Genomic DNA, 23237 nt, shown 5'->3' on the forward strand with positions numbered 1-23237 from the left:
TTATTTTTGATTTCAGAAAATTTGGATGTTTTTTCTGCCATTTTATTGCTAACCTTTGCAATACTTTTTATTGAGCGAGCAGAGCAGCTTTGATTTAGGCAAAACTTTGTGTCCATGTTGTTGGTATAATACTGACTGCTCCAATTTGTTTATTGTTTGTTGATCAACGTTTTTTGAAATTGTGGTCATATTTTTCGCTCGTAACCATATAACTGATAAAACCGCGCTCACTCTTTTTTTCATCTTTTATAAGTTTAGTTCAATTTTTTAAAACTGAATCGTAATTTTGAATGGGTTCTCCGAACGCTTTTTGAGTACAAAAAAAAGTTTAATTTTACTATCAATCAAACAAATAGATTTTTTTTCTGCTATAAAAGTTTTTTCATCAGTGTCTGAGTAAAAAAAAAGTTAGAGAGTAGTATTGTGCCATCAAATTCAATGCTGTTGAATCAGCTACATAAGGTTTGAAAATTTGATAGCACTGGTCGCTATTTAGCAATCACTCTCAGACAAGAAAGAGTGAACGAGAATTGGTGCTTTTTTCAAACAATGCGATCAGAAAACAACCTAAAATGGGCATCAACTTCCAGAATCGGTTATTGTATTAACACTCGCTTTTGATAGATTTTTTTTAATTAAAAAAGTTACGATAAGTTTGTTTCATCGTAGTTTCCTGCAGATTCTTTTTGCTTTATCAGGCATAAGAAACCATTTCAATCTTCTTCTGTGAAAATTTTTTGGCAATCCTTTCTGACTTTTTAGGGCTCAAACCTGCAAACAAATGGCTCTTTTTAGCAGAAAGCACGCTTCCTTCCGTCGGGAAACGTTTTTTTCCTCTGAAATAACTTTACTTACAGATCGTTAGAGCTTGACTGCAGTGCATTTTTTTCTTAGTTATATGAGCAAGTTGCAGCGAACCATACGATGTTCTCAATTCCGTCTGTGACTGCGCCATGTATAAGTATATTCAGTAAAGGTGTATTATTGTCTAACGGTTAATAGAGAAAACGTGAAAGAACAACCTAAATTCTTTTCGGTCGCCAGCTCCAATGGCAACACGCATGGCTAACCACCTTTATGACGTTAACCTTGGTACCATAAAATAACAATGTAATACATAATACCTTACAATAATAAGATACGTAAAACACCTCACTACACGGAGGAAAAGACAACAACACTAACGATAAATCTTTTCATGAACTCAGAAACAATTCAGAAGCTGAAAACAACAGAAGTCAGAAAAAATTTTGAATTATTTCGAGGGGGTAGTGCCTTAGTTTTTTATATAACAATTAACACTGCACCACCGGTAAACAACAAAAGATGAGCAGCGCCTGCAGGGAAAGGGTGAGCAGTTTGCTACGCCCGGTACTCAAGCGATAAAACCGTCCTTGTTGGTGTACTTCCGTTATCATGAATGGTCCTCTCCATTTCTTAAGTAGTTTCTTTGTCCCTTTTGGAGGTATGACATTCTGGAAGACCCACACGTACTGGCCCACTGCATATGGTTTCGCTTGCAGTATCTTTTCATCGTAATTCTTGCGCTGTCTTATTTGTGCTTGCGCAATATTCCTCCTGCAGAGTTCGTTTAGTTCCTGTTGTCTCCTGATCGCTTCTTTCACATAAGCTTGAGGCGACGTCTTTTTCCCTTCTTACTCCGGGTAAAAGAATGTTAGGGGCATTGCTCTTTCCTTGCCCGTAAACATCATGAAGGGACTGATTCCTGTTGTTGAGTGTTGCGTACTGTTGTACGCCCCTACCACATGCGGCAGATATTTATCCCAATCTGTCATGTACCTTGAGCAGTATACCCTCAGCATGTTCACCAACGTTCTATTCTGCCTCTCTGCCAACCCGTTGGTCTGGGGATGGTAGGTTGTTGAATGCGCTTGAGCTATGTGAGACCTCTTCATCAATTCTTTCGTCAAGTCCCCCACGAAGGAAATATCATGGGACAGCCATACCGTGATATCCAATCAATGTGTTATCAGGTGGTCACAAGTTTCCTCTGCCGAGGCTGTCTGACACGGCACCGCTTCCGCCAGCTTTGTGAAGTGATCTATTATGACTAGTATCTGGTTGTATCCCGACTCTGTCATACAGATCTTTTGGTGGTCTATTTGCACGACTTCGTTGAATTTCGAGCTCTCAACGGACTCGAGTGGGAACTTCATCTTCCTTGAGTCTTTCACTTGCAGGCATGCCAGGCATGCATTCACCCATCTCTCGCAGGCTTTCCTTAATCCTCGCCAATCAAACATGTGAAGTATTCTCTGTTGCACCTTGTCTATCCCCTGGTGCCCCATTTGATCGTGCGATCTGAATAACACTTCGGTCTGATACAACTGTGGCAATATGATGAGGTTACGCTTGTGTAATATCTTCTCCTCATCTTTTCTCTTGCACGCTACCAACCCATCAGTTGTGTGATAGAGTAAATCTTTTCTTTCTTTGTAGAACTGGCTCAAGATCTTGTAGCTGTCTTCTTCCAGGTCCCCCTTCTCTTTGGACCACGTCCGGATCCATTTGGAGAGGTTACTTCTCATCTTGTCATTCTATTGGGACCTTATTAGATCCGACAGCCTATATCTCGCCTTGACATGTTCCTTTAGTGCCCATTCTTTTCCCTGACCATTCATTTCCCCAGGGTTGTGGATGTCATCTTTCAGCTTTAGGCACACTATCCTTTTTATGATCTTTCTATCGTCTTCTGGCACCAGATTTGTTCTGACATTCGAGTTTCATGATAGTTCCCTGAACGGTTTCCTCGATACCGCCATTTTCTCAAGTTCTTCACCTCCTCGCACTTCTTGCTGATCCAAGTTGTATGTTCCTGATGAGGGATCCGTCTGCAGCTCCCTGTCGCAGTGTCTCGTCCTCTCTTCGGCCAGTATCATGCACAGACTATCTTGTTCGTCGCTGCTGCCCTCCGATTCCTCATCCCATTCTTCACACTCCCCGGACAATTTTTCTTCTGCAGCGTCTTCTCCCTCTGTGGGCCACTCCCCGGCCTCTTGACCTATTCCAAGATGCTCAGCTTCCTCCTTAAACGCCACTCTATTTTTCCTAACCCGAGTCCGCTCGAGTATGTCATCAGGGATTTTGTCAACCAGTGACTGCACGAATTCTTTCCCATCAGGATTACTCACTTCTAAGGAGCTTTCACCGACAACTGTCCCACTCCTTCGCAGTATCGTGACTTCCGGTTCCTCCTTACCTCTTCCTTCGATCACGGTTTTATCATCTGCCAGTTTCTCGAGTTATCTCATCAAGTCCTCATCTATCTGTGCTTGTCCCGTTTCTACCTGGTTGAGATCATAGCCTTTCGCCTTGAGCGTCTCCCTCACAATTTTTGACTTGAGCATTATCCCTATCGGCATCCCTCGGGTCTTCTTCAAGATTGTTTTCTCTGGAGTCTCTTTTGGTAATTCGGGGTGATCTTCTATCGGTTTGCCTGACTTGTCGAGCCATCTCGTCAGTGGAAGACTATCATACGTTTCCTTATCCATGAAGGAGAAGCCTTCTTTTATTTCTGGCCTATTCGCCTCCCTCTGTTCCTGTCTCTCGTAGAACTCCGTCTTCTTACTCAAGCTATCGGCATTTTGATGTTTGTCTCTTGTTCTGTGTTCAATTATCATGTTGTACCCGTCCAGGCGAACTATCTACCTCCCAATGTAGCTCTGGTCCATTGAGTACGTCTTCAGCCAGCTGAATGCCCTGTTGTCGACTCGCAGCTTGAATGGGTCACTGCCTAGGTATGCTCTATATTTCTCGACAAAGGTAACCACCGCGAATATCTCCGCTTTCGGCGCCCCATACTTCATTTCCGTATCACTCAAGAATTTGCTCCCGTACGCTATTGGTCTCAAGACTGTCCTCCCGCTCCATTCCTGTTCTTGATGGAGAATTCCAGAAATCGCGACTACCGACGCATCCGTATCCAGCACGTACATCCCTTTCTCCGTTGGCATCCCTAACACCGGTGCCTCGCACAACTCTTTCTTTGGCTGCGTTGTTCCACGTGAACTTCTTGCCTTTGTGTCTCATTAATTGTTGCATCGGGTATAACTTATCCGCGCGCGTAGCCCTTGATGAATTCCCTGTAATAGTTCGCAAAACCCAGGAAGCTCATCAACTGGTGTTCCGTTTTTGGCTATTCCCAAGTTAGAACTGCTTCAACTGCATCTGGATCTGGCCTGATGCCGTGCCTGTCCACCATCCTCCCCAAGTATTTTATCGAATCCTTGAGTATCTCGCATTTTGATGGTTTGCACTTCAGCCCCGACCCCTTCATGCATGCAAATACCTCGTCCAGTGGCTCGATGTGATCTTTCAGTGTTGGCGTCGCTATTACCACGTCATCCACGTAGCACATTACCAGATTGCCAAACTTCTTTGTCACACCTATCAATGCATGTGCCATCAACCGTTGAAATGTAGCCGTGGCATTGCAAAGACCAAACGGCATCCGTTTCCATTGAAATAGCCCCAACTCGCAGGCGAACCCTGTTTTGTCCCTGTCCTGCTTCTGACGGAGTTCAGATACCGAAAGTCACAACAAAATCTCAATTGGTCGCCTTTCTTTTTGGCCATCACTACTCCACACGCCCACGGTGATTTGGATGGTTCTATTATATCATACTCTAGTAGTGTCTCTATCTCTTTCCTACACGCATCCGATTTGTGTGGGGTCATGCGCCTCGCCCCCTCCCTGTGCGGTACCGCGGACTCCTCAAGCTCTATTTCATGTTCAACAAAATTACAACATCCAATGTCTGCCTTATGTCTCGAAAAAACTTCCTCATTCCGCTCTAGTACGTCCTTGATGGCCTCGAGCTGTTCATCCGTTACCTTACCCCTTAAATGCTCTATTTCAGGTAAAACTTTCAGTTTATCCATTTCCATTTCCTCTAGTGTTGGTCTTTCTGGGAAATTTGAACAACTCGATAGTCCATCGTCTGTCTCTGACTTAAATGACTTTACAAGACCTGATGAACTTTTTATTTTATTCAATCGTCTCAAGATACAAATCTTGTCCCTGTTCTGCCTAGTACCCGCAGCGCCCCTTTGTTCGCAGCTGATAGCCGTACTCTTGAGTCTATGAAGTCATCTTTGTCGAAACCCATTCGTTCCCAAGCTTCGACTGGTATAACACTCAAGACCGCTCCCGTATCAAGTAACCCACGTAACTGAGTTTTTTTGCCACTTATGTCAAGCACATGTGCTGATACGTCCGCTTCCGTCCCCATGTGCATTGCATCTTCTTCCAGCATGGCGCAGTGTCCAATCGATCTCACTTCTATTTCTTCTTTGCCCACGTAGATCTGCCCCACTAGATCTTCATCACATGTTATCATGGTTTTCGTATAGATGTTTATCCCATCTATATTTAGCATCACCTCATGCGGACCATAAGCTTCTGTAAATCTGTTCTCAACACGGACTGACTTGCTGCCACCTCTTGTGAGTAGCGCCCTCAAGGTTCTAGACGTCGTCTGTGGGCTTATCGCACTCAAGTAATCTGCGTACACGTCAATGTGCATTATTGTCTGATCGCTTGGTTCGTTCAAGTTCCTCGTTACTTCATGGTCGCCCACAGTGATTATTGACATTATCCTGGCTCCGATCTTTGTTATGCCGAATGGCTTTACCGTCACCATTTTCAGAGTGTTGCAATTTCCACTCTTTGTCGACCCTGCTACGGCTTCTGGCACCGGCACCGACCAATCTAACGTCTCGTTTAACTTCTGCTTTTCGACCTCCTGTATCAATCGTTGCTCTATTTCCTTCGTCGCTAGGTCCTGTTTCACTTTGTTAATAGCCTCTGCGGCCGCCTTCTCATAATTTATCTCTAGGGCATTCCTGGCCGTGGCCTCTATTTCACTGTTGACTTGCGTTACAGCTTTCACCGTCATCGTTGGCAGTTCCGCACTCGGTGCTTCCAAATTTTTTGTTTCAAATTCAGTTTGTCTGTTTCTCTGGTTCTGCACCGCCGCTAACGCCAACTTATGCTTTGGGTGACTCTGGTTCTTGACTGCCTCCCAAAACAAAGGACAGTCCATCCTGAAGTGCCCCTCTTGATTGCAGAAGAAACATCTCGCACCTATCTTTTTGATCAAGCCACTATAGAACTCGTGTTCTTCTATCTGGCTCATATCTTCCTCATCGGGTGCATATCCCAGACTCTTCATGCACTGTTTGTATGTTGTGCAATCCGCCACGTGATGATCAGCTGACCCGCAGTTTGCGCATGATCTACGTTTGTCCATGTCATCTCTAGGCTTATACCACGACGACCTTTGTGGTTGACTCCCCCCTTGCATATTCCTGTTATCCGAATATAAGTATTTCTTGGGTTTCATTAGCATGTACTCTCTTGACTTCTGTCTCATCTCTTCTGGAGTCGATGCGCTATCTTTCCACAGTGTATAGTACGTTGCTAACATTGTTCTCAAGTCGTCACTTTTCACCCCATCGATGAACTTCGAGGCGATGCTAAAGATCCTTCTGTTTGTTGACTCTTCAGGATGACTCCTTTGTCTCAAGCTCTCGAGATCATCTAGGAACCGATCAATTGATTCATCGTCTCTTTGCCTTCTTTTTTCGAATCTCAGCATCGCTTGGTGACCCTTCATGCTTGACCCGAATCGATTCAACAATATCTCGAAGATCTTGTCCGCTGTGTCGCGTTCCTCTTCTTTCTTTGCAACTACGCATTTCAACGCCGTGCCTTCTAAGTTGCTGAGTATCGATGTGCAGGCTTGTTTCTCGTCGTTCAAGTTATCCTGTTCCAAATGTAGTTTCATGACTTCTACCCAAGTATCGATGCATCCGTCTGAGTCATCCTTAAATTCTTTTGGCTTCTTGAAGGTTTTCCTGGATTTGCCGCCTCCTCTCTCACTCGATTCAGCCATCAAATTGCCCAGTTCAAGATGAGTTGTTGTTTCATGGTCAGCTTTGGCCATATTGTTGGCTGCTGCCTCCTGTTTAACCTGTTCATCGTCTTGGTTGGCCTCTGTCGTTATCGTGGAAACTGTTCCAAATGTTTTGCCTTTCTCGGCTTTCGGTTCTTCCGTCACTATGTCTCTCGATTTCATCCCGACCATCATTGATATCCTTTCTGTAAATGACGTTCTTTTTACTTGAGATTCGTCCTTTACTATTTCTGGCGTGTTGCCCGTCGTGTCCTCGACAGTGTCTATCGGTGAGAATTCCATCGACTTTTGATTTTGTTCCTCTGCATATGGCATCGGTGTCTTTTGTCTTGTTCTCTTTTGAACTTCTTGTGTTGACCATGCTCACTGAAAAGTTCTTCCTAATTACTCTTGAGCCAACCGTTGTCACTTTTCGTTGCGACGAGTTATGTTTTGTCTTTGAGTCCGTAGCTCTTTTTTCAGCTATCGGTACCCTGCTCCGTCTCATGCTTTTTATTTACAATTATTTCTATTTACAATATTACTATTTACAGAATTCTATTCTAAGGATAAAATTTCTGATAATAAATATAATAATAAAAACAACGTTCCTGTTCCCTCTCAAAATTTTACTGATTCGTGATCCTAACAGAATCGGATATATCGCGATTTAACGTCCCGACTAGTCCTATTGCTTTTGATCTAGTTATTTCGACCTGTCTTAAGACCCTTTAGTACCGTCACACCACTTCTCTATACCGTCCCAAGACCTCCCGGTACTGTCCCAACACTTCTATGTACTGTCCCAAGACTTCCCCGGTGCTGTCCCAAGATATCTTGGTACTGTCCCAAGACTTTCTGGTACTGTCCCAAGACTTTTTGGTACTATCCCAAGACTTTTTGGGACTGTCCCCAGACTGCCCTGTCCCAAGACTACCTGTCCCAAGACTGCCTGTCTCAAGACTGCCTGTCCCAAGACTGCCTGTCCCAAGACTGCCTGTCCCAAGACTGCCTGTCCCAAGACTGCCTGTCCCAAGACTGCCTGTCCCAAGACTGGCTGTCCCAAGACTACTGTCCCAAGACTACTGTCCCAAGACTGCCTGTCCCAAGACTGCCTGTCCCAAGACTGCCTGTCCCAAGACTGCCTGTACCAAGACTGCCTGTCCCAAGACTGCCTGTCCCAAGACTGCCTGTCCCAAGACTGCCTGTCCCAAGACTGCCTGTCCCAAGACTGCCTGTCCCAAGACTGCCTGTCCCCAGACTGCCCTGTCCCAAGACTACCTGTCCCAAGACTGCCTGTCTCAAGACTGCCTGTCCCAAGACTGCCTGTCCCAAGACTGCCTGTCCCAAGTCTGCCTGTCCCAAGACTGCCTGTCCCAAGACTGCCTGTCCCAAGACTGCCTGCCCCAAGACTGCCTGTCCCAAGACTGCCTGTCCCAAGACTGCCTGTCCCAAGACTGCCTGTCCCAAGACTGCCTGTCCCAAGACTGCCTGTCCCAAGACTGCCTGTCCCAAGACTGCCTGTCCCAAGACTGCTGTCCCAAGACTGCCTTAAACCACTGTACCTTGTACCACCACTTGAGCTCTAGTAAAAACTTTCCCAAAAAACCCAATCTTACTGGCCAAAACTTAGAATTACCAACCCCCTTGTATTTATTTTTCTTTTTGATGCAAAATGAAACCCAACTTGTTCGAGGTGTCTTGTGATCACCTGTTTGTCCAAAACCGATTAAAACTTTTTTACCAAAAGCGTCAAAATTTGAACAGAGAGAAAAAAAATACTCATAAAAAAAGAGAAATAAAACCACCTAAAACTCAAAGCTGACTCGTGCCAACCCTTTATCTGAACAACAAAAAAATTGTCTGGTACCTGATTGCCACGCGTTCTCCTCCCCCCTGCTAGCGATCTTATGGGGTATCACAAAAACTGTCTATGTCCGTTCCCCCCTCCCGATCCGACCAGGGTACCTACCTTAATTCGATGTTAAATTTGGATATCCGCTTCTTGTAATCAACGCGTGTAAGAATCTAATGTAACTAAATCGACGATGCCGATCAATTAGTTACTCTAATGTGTCCCCCCCCCCTTTTTACACTTTACAACCACCAACCTCTAACCTAACTAGCCCCCCTTCCAACCTCCCCCCTCTTTAGCCCCCCTCTTAAGCCCAAAATTACTTTATGCGCCGGGTGCTAAACCGCTCGAGAGAAAACCGTAGAACCTGTTTCCAGGCCTGCTTGAGTAAAAACTTCCTCAAAACTGTGGGGTTCCGCTTATCCAATTTTACACTTATCTCCTATAATGTGATGGGGATATTAACGATACCCGTTTGACCAACTTGAGAACACCCCCGTCCTCTCTTGTTGCTCTGATTCCGTGCTGGTTGTTTCCTTGACTTATCCTGCACCTGATCACCAGCACCACTTTCCCACTTGGCTGGTCACCTGTTCCAGTCAAGTCTCCTAATGGTCCAGCTAAGTCCCTGTGAACCACTTTCCCACTCGACTGGTCACCTGTTCCAGTCACGTCTCCTAATGGTCCAGCTAAGTTGCAAGCTATCTGAAAACCCTTTACAACGCCCCACACTCGGGCACCTTTTCAGATTGCTGAAATGATCGAAACGATCAGTCTTATAAAAAACAGTATGGTTATACTATTTAATTAATATAAAGGTTTGATCCAACTAATTTGGTGTCAAAGTCACTGTCATTTTTTGTTTTTATAGTTTTTGTTCTTTTTCTATTCTTTTTCGGTTTTTGTTTTGCTTTTTGTCTTTTGCTCGTTTTTTCGTCCCCCCTAGTTACTCCCCCCCTTACTCGGTTAGCTAAGCAGTAAGCAACTCGAGAAATAAGTATGATAACTTGAGAAGTTTTATACTAATTAATTTCAACAAGGGAAATAAGTTTTGACTCAAGAATTGAAGTTTTGGTGTGAACCATTGGGACACCCCAGCTGTCCACCTTTCCACTGAGGGTTCACTCTAGTTCAACTCGAATAAATGTATTCTCCTTCTGTAATCACTCCTTCTCCTATTTCAGGATAGGACGGCTCTACTCGCGTTTATTTTGTATCTGGAAATTGCGAATAGCAATTTCCCGCTGCTTTTTCAAGTACTTTCCCGCGATCGTAAATCGGATTTTCTGATCTTCTATTTCTGAGATTTTCAGTTTTCGCGAGAAAGAAAATTAAATTTCCTCCCAAAATTACGTAGTTCGTATTCCTCAAGGTCAAACTTCCAAATATGACCGACTGGCACAGATGCTGGGAGCGGTGCCTGGGGATCGAAGGGAGGACTCGAGTGAGACCTGGGGGGAGTTTGCAAAGAGAGAACAACAGTGACTTCGAGAGGTATAACACGGTAGGAAGACGACGAACCATGCCCAAGCCGTGGATGAGAATGACCTGACGCATGCGAAGATGATGGAGTTCGAACCTTTGTTTGAAGCTTCAGGAGAGTGCAACCTCCGAAGCATCAACTTGACGCACGGAGAATGCCCATGTCATTGTCTGGTGCAGACAGTGTGGTACCCGGAGCAGTCAAATCTCTGCTTGATATGGGATGTTGAAGAGATTCGGACGATAGGACTACCTGACCATCAACAAAAAGTCACCCTCTTCGAGGTGATTTCCATGATGGCGCTGCTATGGATGAAGGAGAACGTAACGAAGTATCGGGAGCCGAAGAAACCAACTGTGGAATCGATACATGCCATTGACTATAGCCGGATTCTCGAGTTGTTTGAGTTTGCGAGTATTCGCTGTACCCATGGAGGTGAGGCACCATACGATTCTTCTCATGGTTTAGGGCGACACTGACGTCTTGGCTGTATACGTTGACGAAGACTTACATGAAGAAACATCAAATGCAAAATCGTCAGTTCTTGGCCGAGATCGGGCCAGAGGCCTTCAAGAGACCTTTGCTCACCCATCGCAACGCGATAACCACGGGTTGGAAAAGGGTTGATAGGGTCTCTAGAGATAATATAGGGTTGGTAGGTGTTCTGATTGGATAGGACAAAAGAAATTTTAATGAATAGCCTATAAAGCTGGAATTCAGGGTGCAGGTGGATGCATATTTTGATTGCTGTTTAGCGATCATGTGAGAATTTTGGTTGGCTGTGAATATTGGGGTGTAGATAAAATTAAAGGAGCTGCAATTTCCTGTAAATGACTACTGGCACTGTATCTTGAGACGCACTCAACATTCTGGGGGCTCACTGACAGGCGACGACACGTTATGAGGACATCGACCCGGCAGTATGTGCCAGTCGTTCATATTTGGAAGTTTGACCTTGAGCTGAACGTTTAATCTTGATTTTGGGGAGAAAAGAATTTTTTCAAAATTTCGAATTGAGACTATCATGCTGAAGTTTTTCGCGACAACTGACAATACGAAAAAAAGCAGTCAGAAGATTCGAGTGAGAATTGCGGGAAAGTTGCCGAAAAATACAAGAGTAAAATTGCTATTCGCAGTTTTTCAGAATTACACGACGCGAGTAGAGCTAACTTGTTCCCAATAGGAAATCAATAGTTCAGAAAGAGAGAGAGAAGAACAATCAACTGTACCAGAGTGACCCTTGAGTGGAAAGGTGGACAGCTGAAGCTGCCCAATGGTCCAGATAGAAAAACTTATTCTTGAGTTCAAACTTATTTATTCAAAACTTGGGTTAGAGTTAATTATCCTAAATTAATTCTAGAGTTGCTTTACGATTTAGTTACTCAATTCTAGAGGTTGTGTCGGTATGTGAGTACCTAATTTAAAATTCTTGAGTGTGTTTTATGTGATTATGTTGAGTTAAGGAGAGTTCTTAGGTTGATCCATCTGAAATGGATCCAAGGTCCACTGTCCAAAAAAACTAGCGGTATGCTTCAGTTCCGACCCTGTTTTTAATGGCGTTCGCCTGTTTTAGGTATTTTGAGACCTGACCATGGGGCGTTCTTATTTCTAGAGTGGGAGAGGGCGTATTTTGGTAGTAGACTTTAAACTGTAACACGGTTTGCAGTCTCATAATGCAAGTGAACCGAATTGGCTCCAACCGCCTGAAGGTAGGAAAACACAAGAGATAGTGTCCCTGACTCTTGAACCAATAGTTATAGTGCCTATTTTTCTTAGCCTTATATGTGACTTAAATAGGCGACTGTTACACATTTCATAGAAAAAGTTAGAAAAAAATAAACTGCATCTCCATTTATCATTTTAAAAAATATATTAGATAGATAGATAGATAGATAGATAGATAGATACTTAAATTAGATATAGAATGACATCTATAAACCGTAATAAGAAATAACAAATCAAACTATATGTCATGAAGTCTGCGCAGCAGGCGATAAGGAAATATTTTCACTTGCCTCTCCATCTTACAGCGAGCAATAGGTGGATCACGACAGCGCAGGTTGTTTGCTGAGTAGGTAGAAAGTGTCAGAACTAATGTAACATTCGTCTACTGTAGTCACACATGAGGCTTAAGAAAAATAGGCCCTATAACCATTGGCTCAAGAGTCAGGGACACTATCTCTTGTGTTTTTCTACCTCAAATCAGTCGGAGCCAAAAACAGGGTCGGAACAATCAGCACAGTTACTTTTTATAAGACAGTGGAACTTTGATCCATTTCAGATGGATCAACCTAAAACTCTCCTTACCTCAACATAACAATCATAAAACACAAACGAGAAAACTAAATTGGGTACTCACATATCAGCACACTCAAGAATTGGAGTAACTAAATCAGTAAGCAACTCGAGAAATAAGTATGATAACTTGAGAAGTTTTATACTAATTAATTTCAACAAGGGAAATAAGTTTTGACTCAAGAATTGAAGTTTTGGTGTGAACCATTGGGACACCCCAGCTGTCCACCTTTCCACTGAGGGTTCACTCTAGTTCAACTCGAATAAATGTATTCTCCTTCTGTAATCACTCCTTCTCCTATTTCAGGATAGGACGGCTCTACTCGCGTTTAGTTTGTATCTGGAAATTGCGATTAGCAATTCCCCGCTGCTTTTTCAAGTACTTTCCCGCGATCGTAAATCGGATTTTCTGATCTTCTATTTCTGAGATTTTCAGTTTTCGCGAGAAAGAAAATTAAATTTCCTCCCAAAATTACGTAGTTCGTATTCCTCAAGGTCAAACTTCCAAATATGACCGACTGGCACAGATGCTGGGAGCGGTGCCTGCGGATCGAAGGGAGGACTCGAGTGAGACCTGGGGGGAGTTTGCAAAGAGAGAACAACAGTGACTTCGAGAGGTATAACACGGTAGGAAGACGACGAACCATGCCCAAGCCGTGGATGAGAATGACCTGACGCATGCGAAGATGATGGAGTTCGAACCTTTGTTTGAAGCTTCAGGAGAGTGCAACCTCCGAAGCATCAACTTGACGCACGGAGAATGCCCATGTCATTGTCTGGTGCAGACAGTGTGGTACCCGGAGCAGTCAAATCTCTGCTTGATATGGGATGTTGAAGAGATTCGGACGATAGGACTACCTGACCATCAACAAAAAGTCACCCTCTTCGAGGTGATTTCCATGATGGCGCTGCAATGGATGAAGGAGAACGTAACGAAGTATCGGGAGCCGAAGAAACCAACTGTGGAATCGATACATGCCATTGACTATAGCCGGATTCTCGAGTTGTTTGAGTTTGCGTGCAAAGTATTCGCTGTACCCATGGAGGTGAGGCACGTGGGGAGTCGCATACGATTCTTCTCATGGTTTAGGGCGACACTGACGTCTTGGCTGTATACGTTGACGAAGACTTACATGAAGAAACATCAAATGCAAAATCGTCAGTTCTTGGCCGAGATCGGGCCAGAGGCCTTCAAGAGACCTTTGCTCACCCATCGCAACGCGATAACCACGGGTTGGAAAAGGGTTGATAGGGTCTCTAGAGATAATATAGGGTTGGTAGGTGTTCTGATTGGATAGGTCAAAAGAAATTTTAATGAATAGCCTATAAAGCTGGAATTCAGGGTGCAGGTGGATGCATATTTTGATTGCTGTTTAGCGATCATGTGAGAATTTTGGTTGGCTGTGAATATTGGGTTGTAGATAAAATTAAAGGAGCTGCAATTTCCTGTAAATGACTACTGGCACTGTATCTTGAGACGCACTCAACATTCTGGGGGCTCACTGACAGGCGACGACACGTTATGAGGACATCGACCCGGCAGTATGTGCCAGTCGTTCATATTTGGAAGTTTGACCTTGAGCTGAACGTTTAATCTTGATTTTGGGGAGAAAAGAAATTTTTCAAAATTTCGAATTGAGACTATCATGCTGAAGTTTTTCGCGACAACTGACAATACGAAAAAAAGCAGTCAGAAGATTCGAGTGAGAATTGCGGGAAAGTTGCCGAAAAATACAAGAGTAAAATTGCTATTCGCAGTTTTTCAGAATTACACGACGCGAGTAGAGCTAACTTGTTCCCAATAGGAAATCAATAGTTCAGAAAGAGAGAGAGAAGAACAATCAACTGTACCAGAGTGACCCTTGAGTGGAAAGGTGGACAGCTGAAGCTGCCCAATGGTCCAGATAGAAAAACTTATTCTTGAGTTCAAACTTATTTATTCAAAACTTGGGTTAGAGTTAATTATCCTAAATTAATTCTAGAGTTGCTTTACGATTTAGTTACTCAATTCTAGAGGTTGTGTCGGTATGTGAGTACCTAATTTAAAATTCTTGAGTGTGTTTTATGTGATTATGTTGAGTTAAGGAGAGTTCTTAGGTTGATCCATCTGAAATGGATCCAAGGTCCACTGTCCAAAAACACTAGCGGTATGCTTCAGTTCCGACCCTGTTTTAATGGCGTTCGCCTGTTTTAGGTATTTTAAGACCTGACCATGGGGCGTTCTTATTTCTAGAGTGGGAGGGGGCGTATTTTGGTAGTAGACTTTAAGCTGTAACACGGTTTGCAGTCTCATAATGCAAGTGAACCGAATTGGCTCCAACCGCCTGAAGGTAGGAAAACACAAGAGATAGTGTCCCTGACTCTTGAGCCAATAGTTATAGTGCCTATTTTTCTTAGCCTTATATGTGACTTAAAAAGGCGACTGTTACACATTTCATAGAAAAAGTTAGAAAAAAATAAACTGCATCTCCATTTATCATTTTTAAAAAAATATTAGATACATAGATAGATAGATAGATAGATAGATAGATAGATAGATACTTAAATTAGTTACAGAATGACATCTATAAATCGTAATAAGACATAACAAATCAAACTATATGTCATGAAGTCTGCGCAGCAGGCGATAAGGAAATATTTTCACTTGCCTCTCCATCTTACAGCGAGCAATAGGTGGATCACGACAGCGCACGTTGTTTGCTGAGTAGGTAGAACGTGTCGGAACTAATGTAACATTCGTCTACTGTAGTCACACATGAGGCTTAAGAAAAAAAGGCCCTATAACCATTGGCTCAAGAGTCAGGGACACTATCTCTTGTGTTTTTGTACCTCAAATCAGTCGGAGCCAATTCGGTTTGCTTGTGACGTGAGACTACGACCCGTTACAGCTTAAAGGCTACTACCAAAATATCCCCCACTCTAGAAATAAGAACGTCCCCATACTTAGGTCTCTAGATACCCAAAATACATGAACGCCGTTAAAAACCGGGTCGGAATAATCCGTTAAGTTACTTTTTATTAGACAGTGGAACTTTGATCCATTTCAGATGGATCAACCTAAAACTCGCCTTACCTCAACATAACAATCATAAAACACACTCTAGAAATTTAAATTGGGTGCTCACATCGTAGCACGCTCAAGAACTGGGAGTAATTAAGTTGGTAAACACTCGAGAATTAAATAATGTAACTAAATGAGTTAAATGTTTGTTAGTTTCAATAACAGGAACAAGTTTGAACTCTAGAGTATAGTTTCTCGTGAACCATTGGGACACTCAAGCTGTCCACCTTGCCATCGAAGGTTCACTCTAGTCCAGTTTGAATGATAATCCAGTCGAGCAACAATAGTCCAATTCTCGGGAATACGCTTCCTTCTGTTTCAGATAGGACAGCTCTACTCTAGTTTTATTGTGACGGAAATTGCGAATGGCAATTTCCTACCGCTTTATCTGGCAACTTTCCCGCGATTGTTACTCGATCGTTCTGTTTTCTCTTTTTCGGTTTTCAGTTATCGCGAGAGAATCGTGCATGACAGGCTCCATTCGAATTTTTGAAAAATCAAATTTCACTCCAAAATTAAGCGTTCTTGTTTTTCTCAAGGTCAAACTTCCAAATATGACCGACTGGCACATAAATCAAACAACAGATGATCAGAACCTGTTTGGAGGATTGCATCGTAGAGTTTTTAGTCAGCTCTTCTAATAGTTGCAGATATTGGTTCATAAGTATCAGTAACGCCGAGCCTTATTGCACGTCTTTGAAACAAATTTATCTTCTCTAGATCTTTAACATTTGAATGACATCTATGTTATACATTTGAATGACATCTATGTTATACATTTGAATGACAAAATGTATACTTTAAGTTATACTCTTTTCAAACCTAATTTCGTTAATATCTGACATACACTTGCATACTTGAATAATTATTTTCATGAAGCAATTAAAATGTTTTTTTTTTTGTTTTTCTAGACAAACGTATTCAAGTGTTTTTGATGTTTTTTTTGGCATTTTTTCAACTTATTTTTACCAATTGTTGGCTTTTTGTAGAGCAAGTTGTCCGCGGATAAGCTTCGCCACTCTGTCTCAGCTTTCGTTAGAGCGGATCTTAGAGTGAGTGGACGTCCCGTCTGTTTGCGATTTTTCAGACTGTTTATAATCACTGCTGCAGACGCTTTTAATATTTTTCAGATAAAATGGGTGTCCCATTCGCTGACATCCAGGTAATGATAAAAATTTAAACGATCATTTTCTTTGTAAATTGCCATATCATAATGATGTATCTTTTAGCCAGCGGAAAGAGAGCGGTATAAGGCTATTTTCACTCGACTGGATCCGAAAAACGGTTATCTACCCGGAGCTGAGCTTCGCAAGGTAAAATACATCAAATGTCACAATCAATTGAGTCTTGAAATCCACAGAGACATATTCTTCAGAGACATAGGTTAAATAATTGCGCGACAAGACATCAAATTTACTAAAAAAACAATAAGTATTACAAACACTGCAAAAAGGTAAAGTTAATAAATACAAAATGCTTTTAGACGCTGCAAAAATCTAATTTGAAAGATTCCGAACTTGGAAGGCTATGGGAGTTGAGTGATATAGACAAAGACGGCTCTCTGGATATCGAAGAATTCATAGTGGTTTGTATTTTATCACAAATTTTTATTCCCAGTAGTGGACACGATTGATTGTAGGCAACCGCTTATAAGCAACAGAGGCTCGCAATGGCTTAAAAATTATATAGCTTCTAAGCAAGAGTGAGGCTAAAAGTAATAAGGTAATTTTTTTTAATATAAAAACCTCATTTTCACTTATATTGGTTCAACTTTCATCAGGAAAATCCTCTTAGAAATCAGTTTCAGACAACCATTTTTCAGAGCAGGTGCACGTGTCAACAGATTACCAAGGAGTGTTAAATTCACAGAGTAGGGCTGAATAACGAATTATTTTTTTTTCTATGGAGAGAATTTGAAACGAAGTTATTTCCAGTATTTGGAGAATTTGAACAGCAAAACTCATCTTGTTTAAGGGAATAATCCCGGGCCCACAGGGCCGAATCCATAATACATACATATAATGTTCCAACATTTCAGCCATTTTTGTGAAAAGCACTTTCACAGTGATTACAATCTTATCTACGTGTAAACATATTCAGATAAACTAGCAAGTAAGAGCTTCATTTTCATGTAATTCGACAAGCAACTGAGTCTCTAGTCGATCATAAAAAATGGATGTATGATTTTTGCATTTATATTCAAATTTGTTTAAGATGATGCATTTGATCAAACATGTCAAAGCTGGTGGTGAGATTCCATTGCAGCTGCCCTCTAACATCATCCCACGCAGAATAACAGAGATAGCTCGCAGTGGTTCATCTTCGTCTTTTACAAGTGATCGCAAAGTATCCGTTCCCGACTCACCTAGCTCATGGGTGGTAGACAATAGAACCCTTGAGACGTCCCGAGCTAACTTTATGAAATTGAATCCTGGTCCAGACGGACGAGTTCCGGGATCACTTCTGGCGCAATACTTTTTCTCTATCTGCCCTAATCAAAATGCTCTTAAGGCTAGTAGAAATACCACTGTCAAAAATTGATTGAAATATTATTTTGTAATAAGTTGACTTTGAGTTTAGACTGTATGGGATCTATCTGATACTGGAAACCAAGGCTCACTATCCGCTGAAGAGTTTGCATTAGCTGAGTTTTTGATTGAAAATAAAGTGAAGAAAAACACCCCTCTACCGGAAAAGCTTTCGCCCAATATGATACCTCCGTCCTGTAGACAAATAACACCACCGGTAACGAATAGTTTGTACTAATCACATTCAATATTCATTTGCTAATATGGTTTGAATTCAGTGAATTTTCACAAAAAATTTTTTCGCGAATGAATCGAAAGTATTTCGTGTTGTAGCACTTCCGGGTTTTGCCTGCGTATAAATTCCCGTATTATGCGGGTCCATATTATAACCAATGCGTTTCACATGTAAGTTTATTCTCTTTAGCCACTACGATCTATTTCTTTTGATAACCTCAAATTTTGTTCATTCTCAATAGGTTTTAATTGTTCTAAAACTTAGGCTCTACCTCCTCGTGGTGTTCCGGGAAGCAGTGCCGTCGGAACCCCAACCCAACCGGCACTTCCTCCGAGGACCGACGCAGGACCCTCTCCCGAACTGGTGCAATACCTCAACAATCCAGTGCTCGCTCCACTGGCACAGGACCTTATTAACCTTGAAAAGTAAGACAATCGCTCATATTATGCTGTCATAAAAAGCATGAATAACCGGTTGTTGCGTGTTAAATGAATTGCTCATTTTTCCGCATCTGTTAACGGTGACGAAAAACGATTATTTTTATTTCTGTTCAAGGTGCACAAGGAATAGCTCAAATTACGCAAGACGCAAACATATTCCTTATTAACATGATTATAAAATATTTGGGTGTGTCAAACGATTAGTAAATTAGCCAAGCGTAGAGTATTATTACGATGAATTTTTTTAAACCTTAGTCGCAAATAAAAGTGCTCAAATTGGTGGCACTTGGTATATTTCAGCACAATCTATCTATTATATATTTAAATGCGGGCTTCACTATCTCGCCATGTTTAAGCTTTTTCAACGTAATATTTTTGCATGTTTAAGCTATATCGTATATTGCAATGGTTAAGAATTTTTTCGATTTTTTCCAATTTGATTTTAGTGGTTGTTTTACCGAGTTCAAATTAAGCAGCCCAATATCGAATTAGGGGTTGCAAATTTGGCCTCCAATTTTGAATGACCGAATCATTTTAGTTAACGAGATAAGAAGATTTTTGAGATTTTTTCAAAAGTTTTCAGAAATTTCAAATAACAAAATAATTTACAAAATTTGAAGTTCCCAACCCTGTAGTTGGGTGCTGTCAGATTACTCTAGGGAGTTACAAATCTTGCCTCCGAATATGACTGTTCAAATCCTTGTAGTTTTCGAGATATGACGTTTTTTGAGATTTTTTCAAAAGTGGTTATTGGTGGTTATTTTACCGAGTTTAAATTAAGCAGCCCAATATCGAATTAGGGGTTGCAAATTTGGCCTCCAATTTTGAATGACCGAATCATTTTAGTTAACGAGATAAGAAGATTTTTGAGATTTTTTCAAAAGTTTTCAGAAATTTCAAATAACAAAATAATTTACAAAATTTGAAGTTCCCAACCCTGTAGTTGGGTGCTGTCAGATTACTCTAGGGAGTTACAAATCTTGCCTCCGAATATGACTGTTCAAATCCTTGTAGTTTTCGAGATATGACGTTTTTTGTGATTTTTTTCAAATTTTTCAGAAAACTGAAATTTTTAATATTTTTTAGAAGTCTGAAATTCCCAACTCTGTAGTTGGGTACTGTCAGAGTACTATCAAGGATCGCGAATCTTGCCTCCAAATATGACTGCTCAAATCCTTGTAGTTTTCGAGATATGATGTTTTTTGTGATTTTTTCCAAATTTTTCAGAAAACTTTTATTTTCTAAAAATCTGAAATTCCCAACCCTGTAATTGGGTGTCGTCAGAGTAAACTAAAAATTTGCTGATGTTGTTTCAATATATGCGGTTTTTCATGAGTTGTGGAAAAATTTCGAAGCACCGAAGGTGCGTTAAACGCTAGTCATATTTAAGCGAAATTAAGCATAAAAAATTTAATGGCATATGTTGCTGCTTTTTTGGCTAGTGTTAGGTCCCCTTTGAAGAAATTATCTATTATGAAAATGTAGGGGATTTCTTGTTTTTCGTTTTTTCTTGCGACGCTTTGGGAAATTTTTGCGCTTTTCGCAGAAATTTCAATTTTTCTCAAAAACTATTGCAGTGGTTTTCAAAAAATGGTACCAATGGAAAAACCGGCTGCTCTTCTATGTGCCTGAATATTTGGCTAGTATGTTTTCATTTTACCTCACGTTCTACGGCGTTCGAAGTTTTCAGTAGGGTGATTTTTGGCCTATTTGTTTTGAGTTTTTTCATTTTCTCAAAAATTAAATGCACAAATCTGAGATAAACGTTTCAATCAAAAAACAGCTTAAGGGAATCTCCCCTTCTCAAGCGAATTTTCCTTAAATTCGGTAGAAAAAAAAGTTATGGCCTCAAACAAGCTCATTTTTTGACATTTTGGTTAATTTTATTTTTTTTTTACTTTTTTTCAAAACTACCCGGTCAAATCGGAGATTAAGGGTTTAACCGAAGGAAAAAATCAGTTATGCGAATATTACCTGCGCAAGCGGCTTCATTGCGATTTGAAAAACAAAATGGCCTTAGAATTTTTTTTAACCCTTTTTGCTCGTCCAATTTTTGAAATTTTGCTCGTTTTTTGCAAAGTTATTCTTCGTATTCAAAAACTAATGTGCTGAGGTTGATAGTTCATTAAAACTAATATTGTGCTTCAATTTTCCACGCGTAAACTGTTTACGCTGTATTGTTGTAGAAAAGCTGATATGAGCTTTAGAAAAATCCCTGTTAAAATTTTTACCGCTTCTTTGTCACTATTCTCGAAAACTATTGGCTAAGTCTGATATAAAAAGTTCAATCTGCAAAATCAGGATGCCGAAATTGTCAATCTAAAAATCAAGGTGTGGAAAGCGGAGGCTATTCCAATGCGTTAGCAGATTATAGTTCATGAATTTAGGAAAAATCAAATTTTTGATTTTTTTGATCGATTTTTGGAATATTTTCCGCTTTTTTTTCTGCCTACCCAGCCAAGTTTGAGATAAAGAGTTCAATGGAAAGAGCGAATTGTATTTTTCGCCTTTAAATTAGTGGTTAATTCTACACTGGAACAGGTAGATCCATCATTAGCTGGGTCACTAATCTACTTCCAAGCGAATGTGGCGAGGACGTGAGACTCCTGATCAACTGGTCGGATATTCAAATCTGGAACTTTAAAGTATTTTTTGGTAGAATTTTTGCTGCTTAACATTGGCAATTTGATAAAACTGTAGGTGCTTTATTGGTGGCTAGTGTTTGTTAAATTACAAGCAGTCGTGAAGCAGATGTGAGCTTCTGATACTCCTAATCTCAACGAACTTTCGATCACGTGTACTGATGTTATTTAGGGAAAAATCTGACCAGACCAGGTCTTTGGAGGATAAAAAAATGAAGTACTCGCAATTAAATGTGAACAACGAAAGGACGAACTTAGAACTGCGACAATTAACACTGTCTGTTCGGGTATCAGAGGAAGAAGCGACCCAAGCTGGAGCGAAGCTAGATCAGCTGGAGATGGAAATCAGGAGGTTCGAGGACAAGATATCCCAGGTGCAGGCAGAGTGCATGAAACAGGCTAAGGAGATAGAGGATCTGGGAAAGAACATCCGACAGAACGGAGAGGATGTACAGGTGTGTTTTATTGAGTGTCAATCAACGAACTGAAGACACTTAATTAGGTCGTGATGTTTTTTTTTCAGTCAGAATTCTTCATACAAGCGAAGCGCAGTGTTTTATTACGAAGATAAAAATCTAATAAGCTTAATCGCAAATAAAAGTGCTCATATGGTAGCACTTTTGGTATACTTCAATTTAACAATATTTCAGCATAAACAATTCATCATTGACATATGTTTCTGCTTTATTTTTGGCTAGTGGTAGGTCCTGTTTGAAAAAAAACTTGTAATATGAAAATGGATGGGATTTGTTGTATTTCGTTTTTTTTTGCCACGATTTGGAATTTTTTTCATTTTGTTTTGCCTGTTTAGGGCTCTTTTCTGCATTTTCCTTGCTTGTTTTTGCAAAGCGCAGCTTCGCCTCTTTGTTCATACTCGAATTTGATTTTGTTATACGAGATAGTTTTTATTCATGAAATTCAAATTTCGCCCACTAATATGCAGTTTCACCTGAATTAATGTAGTAGCAAAAATATTAATTTGCTCTGCCTTGAATCTTTCTTTTTTTTTCAGAAAAAGCAGGAAGAACTTAAGAAAGCGGAGGCAGAATTGAGTCAGTTGTTGAACGAGGAGCGAATGTTAGAACAGCAGTTGAAGGATTCTAAGGAGCAACTCAATTCGGACCTCAACTCACAGCAGCTCAAACTCATGGAGGAACTGAACCAGGTTGCGATCATCGGTTACTATAATGATGATGATTTTCATTACAACAATACTATAATGATGATGATTTTCATTACAACAATACTATAATGATGATGATTTTCATTACAACAATACACAATGTCTTTAACACCTACGATGCTACCAGTCGGAAGATCCATCAAATAATCGTTCTATTTTAGTGTAAATCGAAGCTGGCCACTTTAGGAATTCCGTACGAGAGCAAGATCTCTTTAACAGTAAGTCAAAATTTAGTTCAGTCTTTATCAGCTAGCTATATAGTCTTTTTCAATTATGCAGCGGTTTCATTTATGCTTTAATCAGCGGTTCTCATGAATATGTATATGTATATATATTAAAATATGTTTATATATATATATATATATTTTTTTATAAATTCTAAAGTTTTTTCATACGTTTCGGTTTCCTTGTTCTTTCACAATTTTCTAAACCGTTGTTGGCTGTTGTATTTATTTGTTTTTTAACATGCTTGAGGCGACCAAGACCCGGCTTTCGACACCGGGCGGGTTTTTTATTTTTCATAATGTTCGTTTATAAGAACGATTTTTTTCAGGCTATGTTGAGCGTGCTTACTTTTTTCGACTTGAAAGTTTGTTCG

At 40.9% G+C, this 23237-nt stretch overlaps 1 protein-coding gene across 1 annotated transcript in view; it reads left to right on the top strand.

The window, feature by feature from the left end:
* LOC134845049 (epidermal growth factor receptor substrate 15-like 1) overlaps positions 1–23237 on the top strand; it is an 87165-nt gene that overhangs the window by 55339 nt on the left and 8589 nt on the right. The window contains exons 2-10 of the mRNA XM_063861881.1: positions 16740–16773; positions 16841–16924; positions 17095–17196; positions 17826–18122; positions 18192–18356; positions 18639–18799; positions 21629–21911; positions 22469–22621; positions 22801–22857. Coding sequence (XP_063717951.1) covers positions 16747–16773; positions 16841–16924; positions 17095–17196; positions 17826–18122; positions 18192–18356; positions 18639–18799; positions 21629–21911; positions 22469–22621; positions 22801–22857 — 1329 coding nt within the window. The 5' untranslated portion in view covers positions 16740–16746. The remainder of the gene's footprint in view (positions 1–16739; positions 16774–16840; positions 16925–17094; positions 17197–17825; positions 18123–18191; positions 18357–18638; positions 18800–21628; positions 21912–22468; positions 22622–22800; positions 22858–23237) is intronic.

Source organism: Symsagittifera roscoffensis, chromosome 4 (genome assembly GCF_963678635.1).
Source record: "Symsagittifera roscoffensis chromosome 4, txSymRosc1.1, whole genome shotgun sequence".
NCBI lineage: Eukaryota > Metazoa > Xenacoelomorpha > Acoela > Convolutidae > Symsagittifera > Symsagittifera roscoffensis.